Source organism: Varroa jacobsoni, unplaced genomic scaffold (assembly GCF_002532875.2).
Source record: "Varroa jacobsoni isolate VJ856 unplaced genomic scaffold, vjacob_1.0 scaffold_881, whole genome shotgun sequence".
Classification (NCBI taxonomy): domain Eukaryota; kingdom Metazoa; phylum Arthropoda; class Arachnida; order Mesostigmata; family Varroidae; genus Varroa; species Varroa jacobsoni.
Window position 1 is genome coordinate 194,645 of NW_019213783.1, and position 14,805 is coordinate 209,449.

General features: G+C 38.9%; 1 protein-coding gene across 1 annotated transcript in view; it reads left to right on the plus strand.

Moving 5' to 3' along the window:
- Positions 1-14,805, plus strand: part of LOC111264625 (corticotropin-releasing hormone receptor 1) — a 56,858-nt gene that overhangs the window by 17,919 nt on the left and 24,134 nt on the right. The window contains exons 4-5 of the mRNA XM_022840684.2: positions 4,819-4,960; positions 7,703-7,859. Of these exons, the coding sequence (XP_022696419.2) occupies positions 4,819-4,960; positions 7,703-7,859 (299 nt within the window). The remainder of the gene's footprint in view (positions 1-4,818; positions 4,961-7,702; positions 7,860-14,805) is intronic.

The following is a 14,805-nucleotide window of genomic DNA, read 5'->3' on the forward strand; positions in this document are numbered from 1 at the left end:
GTTCGCAAATTAAATAAACACCTAATCCACCCTCATAGTTGGTTAAATTGAATGTACAGCTACATTGATATAAAATAGGCTTCTAACTAAAGCTTACGGTATGGCTTTAACAGTGTAACATATAATGGGTACCTTTTTTAGTGGTAGCTCTCACAAGCGTCAGAAGCAGACTTCGCTGTCCTGATTGCCGCCCGATGAGCTCTTTCCATTCCACCTGTCAAGAGCAATTGAACGAGTGATTAGCTCTCTTCCTATCAGGTTCATTGGCACTGTCTGATGCTTACCAATATTAGTGGCGCTTGAAGATGTCTTCGTTTAGAGGTACTTTGAACGCGGTCGCGCACTTCAAATAATTGCCAGATGTGCTTACCATGGGGACCTATTCTATTTCCGAATATATGAAACCCAAGCTGAGAGTTTGTATTGTCGTTTGGTTTCGAGAATATCCATATGGCTGAAATACTGGTTGATTTGAGTGAGAAGCAGTCGTTATTTTCCTCTGCCAGGATGAAAATGACGAGTGTTAGTGCTGTTAACTATTGGCGTGCTTACCTATTAGAACAGTGTTTATTCCGTTATTTGTGCCGACAATCGTCATACTCAATAGCGCATCTTCAGAGATGCAGAACTGTAGCATAGCACCAGACGCTGTGACGAAATGTTGATGGTTCGTATTCAAGCAGCCACTGTAAAAGACTTAAGTAAAACTTGAGCCACTCAGAAATCTAAGATATTCTATAACGCAGAGTCCTGCGCACTATGTGGCTTGCTCCTTACGTTCAAGCAACAGTTCAGGACAAACATGTGCACTCACGCGTAACGAGTACCTTAAATATTCTAGCTATCTAAGATAGGCTAGTTTTTAGTTCTTCGCAATTTTGGGCAAACGGATTTCTACGAGTCTTCGCCAGATCGTCAAGTGAAGTTGAAGACGTTGCTATGATTAAGTTCTAGTAGCTGCTCGACTCATTAGTAGCGTTCTATATGAACTTCAAATTATCTTCGAGTGGTCTCAATATTAAGAACACAACATTTGAACTAAAAGACAGTTCATACAAAACAATACCAGGAGGATTTTGAAGCTGTCAAGTATCCGGCCAAATCAAATCTTATAGGGACATTTAAGGTTAGATAGCTTCTGACTGTCTATACTGTTATTTCCACACTGCATTCGGTTCTACGCTTAAGAAAACATTTTTAGAACATCCTCAATTAAAGAGACAATCGTCGACTTTAGACAGATAGCGGATCTGCTTGAGAGACGAAGAAAATAATCAACTGACATCTGATTATATATTCCACTGGTAACAGAAAAAAAGATTGTTATTCTCCTTTTTTTAAATTTAAAAAAAAAAAGGAAAAAATAAATTGTTCGAATAAACAAGCTAGTGTACAGTTGTTGCTTCAACCGCAAGCCTACTTTATGGCTGCTGTATTTTTTTGTTCTATTTTGTTTCATATTGCAAAAAAATAACTCTGACTTCCTGTAAGATCATCCAATCAGCTTTGCTTTTTCTTTTTAAGTACTTGCACGGATCTGCGCATGTAACTTTTCGTACCCTATGGGTATAACTTAAGTCATTTTGAAAAACAAAGACATAATATTTGAAAGTTTGACCCACTTTAGCTCAGTAGCCAAGCATATATTTGAGATAATTTTGCAGTACAAGGATTTTGAACTATCACAAAATGCATGAAGTTTAAGGTAAATAAGAATTTTGCGGCTTCGCAACAAATTACGAGAACAAAGCAAATGTAAGTGGCATATCCCATTTGGACTGGAAATCAACACAAGGGCTGTAGAAGTTTTGAAGCCCCGTTAACTTCTTTTGGCCAGGCGGCTAAATAGCGTTTAACTTATTGCTTAATTAGACCCATTTTAAATCCTGCCTATGTTTCCGTGGTAAGTCACTGGCAGCCCCTAATGAAATCTTAGCTTCCTCTACGGTAAGGTCGAATCGGATAACTTTTACTATTGGTAAAGTACGGACATCATGCGACATCCAATTGACGCGCGTTTTATCCTCTGCAGTCTTTTTCTAAAGGGCATACTTTGGCAGACGCTATTCGCAGCACCATCAACGTGTCTCATCATCATTCAAATAAAAAGATTTTCCGAAAAGTTTATACGCAACCTCACCGCTACACTCAGGGCTTGCCTTGTTGACTCGAGGAATTATATCCAAAATCCTACCTTAGACGTCTTGGATTGTACGGTCAAGATGTAGTTTAATGTAAAGGGTTGTTATACCCGGTGAGGGATGAATTAACATACCAAATAAGCGACGCACTCTAAAATGTATTCGGTAATGTCAATCTGCAACGAACACCATGTTCTTAATGTCCTGCTGAAGGCCTTTACTCAAGCTTACCTGCCAAGCGGTACGATTTTAGCTGAAGGGCGCAAAATTTAGTGAGACATGGTAATAAAAGGTAGGGACGATTCCTGAAGTTCTCTTCAATGGGCGCAGTCTCGTGAAGAAGGATTTTTGTCCTGAAGCTACTATCGTAGCTCTTAACAAGTTAACTGTGACAATGTACGAATTTCCTTCACACCTTATTCCCCCCCCCTCCCCTGAACAGACCGACTCCTTTCAAGGTCAGCGTAGCGCATCAGCGTATATTAGATCTGGAAGTAAATCTGAACAAGGTCAAGGCGTTGAATTTTTGCCCTAGTGAGTCACTGTTACTGCAGACTCACTACGAGTATGCGAAAGGACGTTAACTCGATCGCTTCCTTAGGGATGATACTCACTACTACCGGTAGAGTTGTGGCTGCTCGTACCGGTAAAGCAGCTTTATGATTTTGACAGTGTAAGCAATGTAATATTGCAGGCGTACTTCTAAAGCAGAGCTTTCTACTAATTTCAAAATTAATTAACTAATTATTTCAAAAACTGAAATAATGATTCGACCTGCCAAAATCAGGCTCATACAGTCAGTTTTAAGTTTAAGAACGAAACAGGTCTAGTAGTATGATAAGCGGGACAGAAAGCAACGCTATCCGTAAAAAAAGTGTAGACAAAAGATTCGTTACGCGACTTACGAGATCTATTACGTTTTGTGCAAGACGCATGGCTACAAAAATCCGGAAGATGGCCGTCGCGAAGGGCCATGCGTCGGATATTAAGCGGCCTACTAATTTACTTATAGTGGTTGTTCTTGACGCCGGTCGTCCAGTTGCCGATTCTGAACTTTTCATGCAACTGAATCTTGTAGTATATATTCACTATGTCATATTATATATGTATCCGACCTAAGTTTCAGACAAGAAGTATAAATCGCGAATTATTGTCATTGAGAAAATAACTAGTGAAAGGACTTCAATTTGTATTAAAGTCCTCTGACTGTTTGCTCGAACTTGAATGCGGTTCATCATTACATATTGCTGAGTGTTATCTACGTTTGAAAATTAACTTTTCCCATTATTTCTCAGTATTTGATTTACCACAGACCACTACAGATACACTGTACAACTTGTATGGTTGACGTGAACAAACTATGGTTTTTGGGTACTAACTGAAGGGTGTGTATTGGCAAACGTAATACCATCAAGGCAGCTCGACTATATCGTCTATTTGACTCCCGTTGCCAACGGATTCATGCGCATACTAAATTATTACGATGTCACCGAGGAAGTCCGTCAGTATTGGTACAGAGGTTGTGAACAAGAAATATAAAAAACTGCTACGGTTGAATACCCCCGGTCTGCCGCCACGGTGGGGTAAATAGCTTAACATACATGACAAGTTAGTTGAGGCTAACGAAAACTGAGCTAATACTACAATCAAAGCAAAAAAATTTAATTTAAAAAAATGATATGGATATTTTCAAAGAGCTTTTCTGCTATGGCCACTACTTTGCAAATTTAAATTTCAACCTTACGATCTGGTCTTTAATGCTGACTAGAATAAAAAAGAAGCTTCTACACGAAAAATTTGCTATTACTTAAGTAAGGCCACTTATACAGCTGGAATAGGAATGGGGGCGATACTATTAACGTGGTATATGAACGTTGGGCTCGATTTTCTGCATTAAATTATCATTATTTTTTTTTAACATATCTCTCAAAATCTGATGTAATACTTATATTTTTATTAGTTGTTGAGCTTGTATTATTTATGCGACGAAGAAGCGACCGATTCGTGCAGGGGTATGAATAAATGTCCATTTTATAGGCGATTTCGATGGTGAGTTAGGGGCAGTTTCCAGCAATTTTGTAACTTAATTAGACGCTCTGTGCTCGAGTTATGTTTCACAGCGTCATTGATTCAATTTAATCCCGAGACACCACAAACGAATTTCGAAACTACAAAGGGTATTGATTATAAGAGATTTTAACTATGATCCGTGCCTATGTAGCCATTATCTACTTAATTCTATAAGTGCGTTTATTGCTGCTGCTACTACTACTACTACTATATTAAAACAATAGTAGAAGATTTTGAATCTTCGAGCAAAAATGCTAACTCTTTCTAAAAATCCTGGAAGGTAAAGGTGGCATAGGCTTCTCCAGTTATACCATTCATTGGACATCAACAATGAGCGATATTTGTATTTCCAAAGCTTTACAAGAAAACGTTAGGCTAAGTGTTTTTCATATGAACGTAAAAAGTTAAAAACAGAAAGCTCGATTTTAGACCGGAGCAATATTTATTTGTCCACAAAAAAGTAGCATTAATAAACATTCGTTGTCGTCGTTTTCAGATTGATTTACTTTAACACTAGGAAAGGTATATTAAGCAAATAATTTCGTACTGTTACCCTAATTTTAGTTCCTATATTGACTTCATATTATGGCATTGTTGTGATTTTCAGAGGCCTGGAGTGCTCTCGCACCCGTGTCCATCAACAATTTGTTGTGGCGCTAATCCTTAACGCGTTAAGCCTTCTGGCCATCTCCGTGCCAGTCACCTTGCATAATCTGCAGCCTGATATACCCAACATTACAAAGGAAACGGTACGACACAAATGGTCGTTGTTGCGGGTTATTTTGTTGTAGATAGATTGAAAAACAGTAACATTCAGAAAATCCATTCAAAAAGAATAGCCAAAAAAAAAAAAAATTAGCGTTGCTCTACACACAACTTCATGTCACCCTAGCTGATTTAGCGAGACAAGCTGACTAACGCTCTATAGAGAAGAAATAACAATTGAGAGATTTATTAATGGGCTCGGCATAATATTGACATGATGATTCTGATATAACAATCGTGCAAGCACGAGCTCTACGAACAAACCTGTCTCGAGTTTGTTGAAGGCCCACCCCTCTAGCTAACTTCAACGATAGTAACGATTAGTGAGAATGTACTAGCACGATCTTCTCCACAACTCTCCAGCATTACGTAGACATAAACGGACGCATATTCAATGCAGGTGTTTGGGTGTTTAGAGGTAACGAGGATTTTGGCGACACTTTCTTACGGTGGAAACTGCAATCGCTGGAAAGCAGTACCAACTCAATAGGAGAACTTGTTTTCGGTTTTAGATTCCCGTCTCTTCGAGCTCGCCGACTTCATTCGTATATCGCACCAGTCACCTCGGCGCTATTTACATGATGGCAGTTAAACTCTGGCTGCTGCCTCCTCATGCGTCGCGCCACGTTTACCATCAGGCAAATCCGTAGTAGGCAAGGCCTTAATATACACTTGAACTCGCGTCGCTGCGATTGTTTGATTAGCGGTGTGTCATTGTCCTGGTGGGCGATATTGAACGCGTATTCATAAAAACCATGGACTTACACATCTATATGATTATTATTCAAGTACGCAGCTGTTCACATCAGTGAAGGCATCAGGCTCCACCCAGAATTGCCGTTAAGCAGCTGGTTAACAACCTCTACTAGAAATCTCGGCGACATTTGTCCGCCCTACCACTTTCTGCTTGAGTTGTGTTTTCGAAAAATTACAATTGGCCTGTCATGTGAAGTTTTTACAGCATTCGAAGCAAGAGCTGTATCATGCTGTTCGCTTTACCCTCTCATAGACCCCCTCAAAGTATCGTAGCGTATTGCGTATGTATTTTTAACACCCAATATAGTAAGTGATACGTTTCATGGAGGATAAATTCGGCAACAATAAAAATAACTTCACTGTCACAACAAAAAACATAAAACCTCGTCGCCAATAAAGTGCGGCGCCCGAATGACTTTGGTTATATACGCGACAGTATCAAAGAAGGACTTAAAACAAGGTTTTCCTTATGGATTTCCAGATTCTGCTAAGGAAATACAAGAACCTTTCAGATATATATATATATATATATATGAAGTTGTCGTGTTGGCTAGGTGATGCACTGGCATTAACATTTCATTGTTATCGTGCAACTTTACTACCGTCTTGGTTGAGAATTGCCGCAATTTTATCCTATGAGAACTATAACAAAAAAACGTATAGTTTCAGATACACTTCTTTGATGCTGTAGAATAGAAATCCATTCGCACAAGATTTTTACGACATACCCGAATTTGTGCATCTTCTCGGCAAACTACTTTTGTTCCTAAGGCTGTTCCATGACCACAGACAGATACAATCTGAAGTTTGTGCGCCTTTGAACTAGGACGGAGATGTGGGACCCTGTGAAATATCTTAGAAAAATCAGTCTAAATACCAGCGATATTTCAATGTATTGATATCTTTTGAGTGTTACTTTCAGCGTCATACAATGTTTGTATCGACCTCGCATTGTTTTATACACGGTCAAATAATTTTCTACCGTATGTAATTGTATTCAACTTCACTAGTCTACCCATCGGCGTCAGCGTCAATACGAGGTTATAATAAGTACTTCGGAGAGCTGTGTGTATCATTGAGTGTTCCTCTGAGCGGAAAATTTTTTTGTCGTGTGGATATCTTATTGCCACGCATTAGGCCAAAAGTCTGAAAGCAGGATGGAAGCAGGGCGTTTGCTACTAATATTAATCGAAAATTACGCTAGCTAAGTGCACAACAAAAGCTGAATAGCCAATATTGTAGGCCAAAAAAGAGTTTTATCAAAGATCGTCTGGGAAAATTTCAGAGAAAGTCGAATGAATACTCGCTGGGTATTTATTTGCACACAGATTTTACCTGACGGCCATGAGTCATTCACAGGCGCGTCACAAAAAAGGGAAGGCTTGAAAAGTGAATTTAATAAAAGACATAAAATGTGTGGCCTTACCGCTTCCGAAAGATTGGATTGGTATCTCCTCTAAGTAGATTTTGCCGTTACCCTGTTTCACTTATTAAAGGTAGTGGCCATTAGGTTCGTAGAGCTTGGTCTATAACCGTGCCCAGCCAGCCTACAATTGATAGGTAGATTTTTATAAAACAACTGCATGCTACATACGTTCGTATTTCGCTACATGCAATAGTAGCAATGTACCGGGTTCATAAGGTAGGATAGTGTTAATAGTTATAGGCAAGGCAGCGTAAGACGATTGTTCAGTGAAGATAATTTTCGCGTAGATATTGTGTACTGGTCAACCAGTTACGCAAATAATGTAACCTCGATTAAGGGTTAAACAGTGTGATCTTCGGAGAAGGTTCCATCCAAACGCTTTGTCATTACGAGCATTAGAAAACACTTTAATATATAAAGGTAGTTAAAATTATGTCAATGAAGAAGTGATTCCTTATCGTATAACCGTATCTCTGTGCGTATTTTTGCGTGTTACTGTATTTTGTTTTTTTTTTTTTTACCTATTGTAACATTGGAATTACAGCCTCTATTATGCAAGTTGGTTCTGTGCGTAAAGATGTACTCTTCGAACGCATCGATCAACTGGATGTTCGTCGAGGGACTTCTGCTACACTCAAGAGTCACTACACAAATATTCAAACAGGATGCGCCATTCCGCTTGTACTATGCAATAGGATGGGGTAAGGATACCGGATATTTATTTCACCCTATCATCAAAGCCAATTGGAGCGATCAAATAAACACTGAAGTATTACAGTGACGACATTAAGGAAAAATATTTATGTTGTTATATCTATTTTTTCCCAGCAATTCATTTGCAAGATATGGCGTAAGCTCGCCGTGACGCAAATGCATCGTGCCGAAAAAGATTTGTTCTAGGGCAGCATCGTATAGATAGTAATCATCATTGTAGTAGCTATGCTGTCACCGTATGATAGGGCAGTGGTAATTTTTTTGCCTAGAAAACTTGCCAGCGCGAGGGATGGTAGAAGTAGGAAATCCAGCTTACACCCTGCTTCATGTTCCATACCATAGGTATTCAAAGGATAAGATCCTCTGCTGCCGGACAAGTAATTTTGCATCTTATCGCCTTGGAGATGATAAATTTTTCGCATTTTCGGTTACCGTGGAAGTGGTAATTTACTAACGTACAGACTTCTGAATAGAACACGATATGTGATTAACCTTAGTAAACATTTTTATATTTGTATTCTTATCATATGTATATATCATGGCACTAAACGAGAATTTTGTCTGGCATCTATCTGTCGCGAAAATTCAGCATATGAGTTAGGTAATCTGTGAGGCTGAAGTACTTATCCACAAAGGTTTCTTGCATTCGTTCCATATACGCTTTTATGATTATTCCTGATAAGGCATGTTTTTTTTATATCTCGCGATTCTTAATACATAAAGGCTACGGGCTAACACAGATTGTGATGGACTGTCCGAGGTTCTAAATCGCTAAAGCTATTTAGCATGTAGGGGAAAAATGATATGACTGTGACACATCGATAAATGTCTAAACGTATTTTTGCTATTTTCTCACTGTTATCATTTGTTAATGTTTCCAAAGCAGATCATTGCCTTACTTAAGTAAACACCTTTTTTTGGTGACCCATACGAGATCAAGAAACTAACCGTCAGCGCTACACAGCGGTACTGACCTGGCCCTAATATCTTTTCGAATATAATATGTACTAAACATCTGTTCTGTGATGTTTTTCGAAGACTAAAATCAGCTAACGGCAATAATGAAATAATTGATTCTGACCAAACGGGGATTAAAGGTCCGAATAAAATGCAGACAAAAAGACGACGAGGATCATATTCATATTGAGCGGTCGGTGAATGAACATTGGGTCGTAGATGGGGCAAATGGCGAAGGAAACTCCGATCTAGACAATTCAGTTTAACCCTAACCACGAAAAGAGGAAGTTGAACGCTTATTTCTTACTAGAAAACTTGAAAAGCCGATCGTGCGTAATGTCTCTAATCAGACTACAGTCACGCACCAGTTTTTACAAAGCAGATAAATGGCCGTAACACAAATGCTTTTTTTCAGTGCTGAACAAACTGATTTGAAATGAATCCGGATTTGTATTTCCTGATGAGAAGGTTGCAGACTATTTCGGCGATTTCTAGTATTGCATATGGAAGGGGTAACAGGACTTTTATGACAACTAGAAGAAGCCTTTACTAAACAGAAGGATAAATTCACTGAAAAATTATAAATTCTTTTCTTGTATCATAAGTCAAGTAGAAGTTCACAACGATAATCAGGTGAAGAATTATTGTCTCAGGTCATTGCGTGTAGGCTACGATAGGGCCTTAGATACGGTAGATTTGTCCCCGTGATAGCTTAGTGGGTAACGTATTTGCCTGCTGATCTTTAAGGCCACGGTATAGTCGAGGCTTGAACATAGCTCGTTTTGTACCGGAAGCCAGCCGTCGGATGCTTAGCGGCGTTAACAGACGTAAAACTTGAAACATAGGTAGCAAACATTATAAAAACCGTCCTGTCCTCAGCCGCACTGTCCTAATATTACAATAGATTTGCGACTTTTTAGTTTTACAAATTATCTTCAACCTTGTACACTAAATTAATATAAAATTGCAGACGAAACAAAAATATATTTCGAAGAACTGATCTATTTATATTATAGCAACTATTACATAATGCCGAATAAATACAACCCTCTGCAATAAGCTTTCAATCCTTAAATAGGCCTTAAATCCTTTGGATTTAGAGAGACAACCAGATTTATTGCGTTAACCACCTCATAGCATATAAGTAACGTAGCGAAAATTAATCAAAGTTTATAGAGTCCCCCATAGGTGCCGTCTACCTACCTTAGAGGCTTGTTTTAAGGATAAAGAGATTTTGCGTTATCAGACCTTCGATTCAGGTGTCGCTAGCACTCGCTTGCAGATATCCACCTATACTCTCCCGGCCAAATCAGATTTCAGTAAATTGAAAAAGGAAAGAAGGCGGTTCTTTCTTGTTAATCAACCCGTAACAAGAACTGATAAAGGAGCGGTTACAGCAAAACTTTAATCGAATGTAACAAATATCTAGGGTATTATTTGATTTCGGATGATATGTTTTCTATAAAGACTGGTTATGGATTGTCTATCTGAAGAGAACAATTCAATAGAGAGAGTCTGGCTATAACAAAGAAACAATGGCTTGTTTTTGACATCATCAGTCTCCCTTTACTAAGCTAAGGGTAACAGGTGGTCGTATGCACAAAATGAAATCCCACAAATAAACAGGCCGTGGGTAGTAGGGAAGATCAAACCCAGATTGATTACGTTCAGCTCAGCTAGCCTGAAATTCACAGAGGTGACGCCAACAAACAGAGTACGCCACACATTTGTCTGAGGTCAATCGTTCAAAAGTAAATACTTTAATATGTGTTGTGCGTAGACGATCACTATTTAGCTTGAAATATCTTTATCGGAACGCCGCTACAATCATGTGACAACTTTTGACAACTGTATGGGATTTTTGTTCCATTAGTTTCATCTGAATATGGAACGTGCTGGTGAAAGCATCTTTCATTAGGTAAATATAGGGTAACTTCTTTAAAATGCATAAGCTCTAGCTACGAAAACAAGAAACTGAGTGTTTATTTCTCATTAAGCAAACACAGTGACCCGTTTGATATTCGCGCTGTGATATATTCGAGTTCAAACGTATCGCGATATATCAGACGCACAGCCGGAGCTTCTTAGTTTGGACTTAAGTTTACGATCCTCTGACAAGAAGTTCTACTTCCTAAAAAGCCGACCGTATGCCAATACACACTTCTCCGAGTGCCAGTAGTCAAACCAATGACGCGCTTATTAAAAGCTTGATGCACTCCTCAACGTACGAACGAATGCGACAGCCTTCGATTGATACGCCCTGTCCATCTCAACGAAAGGGGAAGGATTCTATCTGCAAGCCCCATTATGCACTGAAAATCGTTTGGGTCGCGACGTCTCTTCTCGAGATAACAAAAAACACTATTTGTTAATAACCCCCTTTTTTCAAACACAACTCCGGAACGACAGGCCAGATTAAAATCAAAGCTAATCGTTAGCTAGTACTTCAGTGTAGGTACATACAAATTACGTCCACAGATCGAAGTAAGCCAACAATATCGGCACCGATTATTTCATAATTCCAGTACTACAACCAATTTGTACTGATTAAGTACATATGTAATTTCCCCAATCAAGTTAAGCCGATACATTCTTAAAACTAAAAACGACCTGTATATGTTTCTTCGTTTAAGTTATTGTTTATTTTTATAAGGCGCAGATGCCATTGAGAGAGATGTAAAAAGTTGCATTTAAGCTGGATAGCTATTTTCGTTTTTTAACGCATTTTTATGTCCCGTAAAGTCGAACTGTTTTTAATTTTTTTGAGATTTTTCATACTTGACCACCAGCTTATACGTTGCCTCTGGCTTGCCCGAATTACGCAATTTATCTTTGAAGCTGCATAAGCATTGAGCCTCAATGAGAATTTACTGATATTTTGGCCCTGAATGCTGTTGTCGCCACTTTTATAGATAGATCTGTAAAATGTCTATATTGAAACTGACATGTTTCACACGCCCATTTGCATTATTCCATGTCTTCATTTCGTAAAGTTTGGCACATTGTAACTTTACAAACACTATATGGCTTTTATTATATAACTGCAATGAATGAGGCATATAAAAGGCTTAATGTTTCCATGAAGCCATATGTTTGATCATACGTTGTTACTTTGATCACTGGATACCAATAGCGATTTGTAGTAGATTGCGTCTGTCATCAAATAAAAACAAAGTACGTATATTTTCCAATACATGACTCAATAGCCTTCTCGGCACCGAATTTCGGCGTTGGCTTTTTGCCCATGGGAAAAGCCTGATCGAACATCTCTTGCATTTGTCTCGCTATTGTATTAGGGGTTTACAACTGAAATCCTTTTAACAAAATACACTCACGCTGCTCCACCCTTTATTGCTAGAAAGTAATAGATAGGCCATACAACATCACGCCATGCTAATCCTGTCAGTACGCTTTGCGATTCAGGCCCTCTAGCTGTAGTTGGTCAATCGGTTTCAGCTATTCGAAGTAGGCTTCAGTAAAAACTTCTCATTGAGACACCCATATCTATTTCTGTAATATGCAGCAAAGCCGACAGCTATTTATTGCCGCTTTCACAGTCGCTAGTTTAACAAAGAAAGTAGTTCGTCCAAGTAGCATAATATAAATCTCTTTGGAAACGGGTAAACAACGGATCGTGCCATAGTACTATCATGCATGAACTCGAAACGTAGTGAGCGTAACTGCCGCCTCTGTAAGTTACACCCATTCGACCACTGTCACGTTCCTTTTTAAAAGTTGCCTCTAACTGGGGGGCGACGGTTCACGCAATGTCTCGGATGCCTAATCCTTCGCTTAGGAAAGGCCGTGAGTCGCCGTTTGAGGTGTCACCAACGACTCCGACTTTATGTGCCCATGAGGAACGCTATTGATAGGAACTAGGAGAAACAGCGAAGCGGATCTGATTGACATACTTCTGTCCGCAGACGGATTGGCCAATCATATTAATGGTGGACATCTTGGTGCCATGCCCCATCGGGCACTGAGTTCAAAGTTCTTACCTTTAGAGGCCTGTAATATGCCCTAGGCAGAAAACGTGACTCGATTAATTGGTACAGACCTTTTTTCCTAGAGAAAAGCCCTACTTTCGCGTTTTCGATGCCTCCAGTCACTTAAATAGCGAGAACGAGTCTAAATACGGGCTGCTTACAAGACGCAGATGTCAACTGATATCACTAGTCGGCGATTAGCGCGTACTATCATCATTTTCAATGTTAACACAGTCAAACGAAACAGTTCCTTTATATATATTCTAAGGCTTTCAGTTTGGCGTTCAGTCGCACCGTATATCTGTATTATCAAAACGATGCGAAGAAAAAACGATTTTAATCGTTTAAAATTATCAACGGAAGAGCAGGTAAACGAAGAAAATCAAAGTTAATATACTTCGTTCAATACCGTAGTAATTCTCTGGTTAACTTATTTAAATTTGGAAACATCAGGAAATGGAAGACGCTAGGTATGTAGCCACGGGACACGGATTGAGCAAAGCTGTCGTAACCTTTTAAAACTCCTAGTTTTCGACAAGAAGAGTCCGTAAGAATAGATTTAGATGGCAATACGACGTCGTGAACACTAAAGTACACGGATCAACACGATTAAAAAGTTCGTAGCTATCGCGGGTCGTTTGAATACAAAACAGGTTTTTCGAATCAAGGAAGAACACTATGTCTAGGTGTAGACGTCCGAGAAACTTTCTATAAGATAAGTTTAAACGACTGGCGCCGAAAACAAGGGACCTCATATCCTTTGTGAGGAAGCTCAGCCAACATATAAAACCAAATCTGTTAGAATGAAGACAAAATCTTCAGACTTTTCGTTGATGATGTACCCTGAAATTATTATTATTATTATTATGCATTATTAAGATTTTGCTGACTTATTTATGAGCCTTACAGCACGGAGGTCTAGACCCTGTTCTTCTAGTCAGGATCCGTTGGATCTCTAATCGATACCGTGCAACCCGCGCAAACGAGATCTGTGTGTAGTAAAGCTAACATTGCATTGGACCTGGTGGTGAGTTTGAAAATATAACGAAAGCTCCCTAAAATCGCTCTGTATTAAGTAAGTTTACCATTCCAAAATGCAACAGATTACTGATCTGATGAAAAGTGCTCCATGGGACAATGTAAAATGATTTAAGTCAGGTTTTGTAATGTAAGAAATGCTTTAAAGATGTAGTTTGTGGAATAAAGTTATGAATACTCATACTGCCGGCCAAACGACTAAAGCTTACCTACTGCTGGCATCTGTTGACCGCTAAAAATGAGCTTAACTCTTGACCCCTATAATTGTGCGAAATCCCTAGTTATTACTGACGAAGGAAGATATGAAAAAATGAAACAAAAAACATCCATCTCGTCAAGTCTTGACTAATCTTTACAAATAAGGGGGTAGCCTATGCTTATAAAAAACGTCGACAGCGGGGTTTGGGAAGGCAAGGTTATAGGGCACCAAAGAGAGATCTTAGATACCTTAGATGCGTGATGTCAGGATCTTGAATAGCAACCTGCCTCGCGTTTATATACAGATTTCTCAATTAAGCCTAAACTCTCTTATGGCTCCGCATGATTCAGCCGCACATAAGGAAAGATAAAAAGAACTTGATAAAAAGAACTTCAAAACTTATTTAACTTAGACAAAGCTACTGAAACTTACTGAAGGTATGAACGAGAAGCCGTGTATACTGTCTACAATTTCTTTGTGGTCTGAGACACGTATTATGACTTAGAATTCTGCTCTAGGGTAATTAAAAGACGGATAATGCTTTTTTTTTTTTTTTTAGCAGAAGCATAGACACAGTAGATGCCATTGCAAAATGGAGAGCAATTCATACTTAGGTTTTAATAAATTCAATAGAGATTTGTATTCGCAAGAAAGCCAGCACTCCGTCCTATAAATCTAACAAAAAATTCAACGATATATTTAGGAGAAGTGTTAGCCCTGTCACATAAAATCGGCTTAGACGAAGATAGTAAG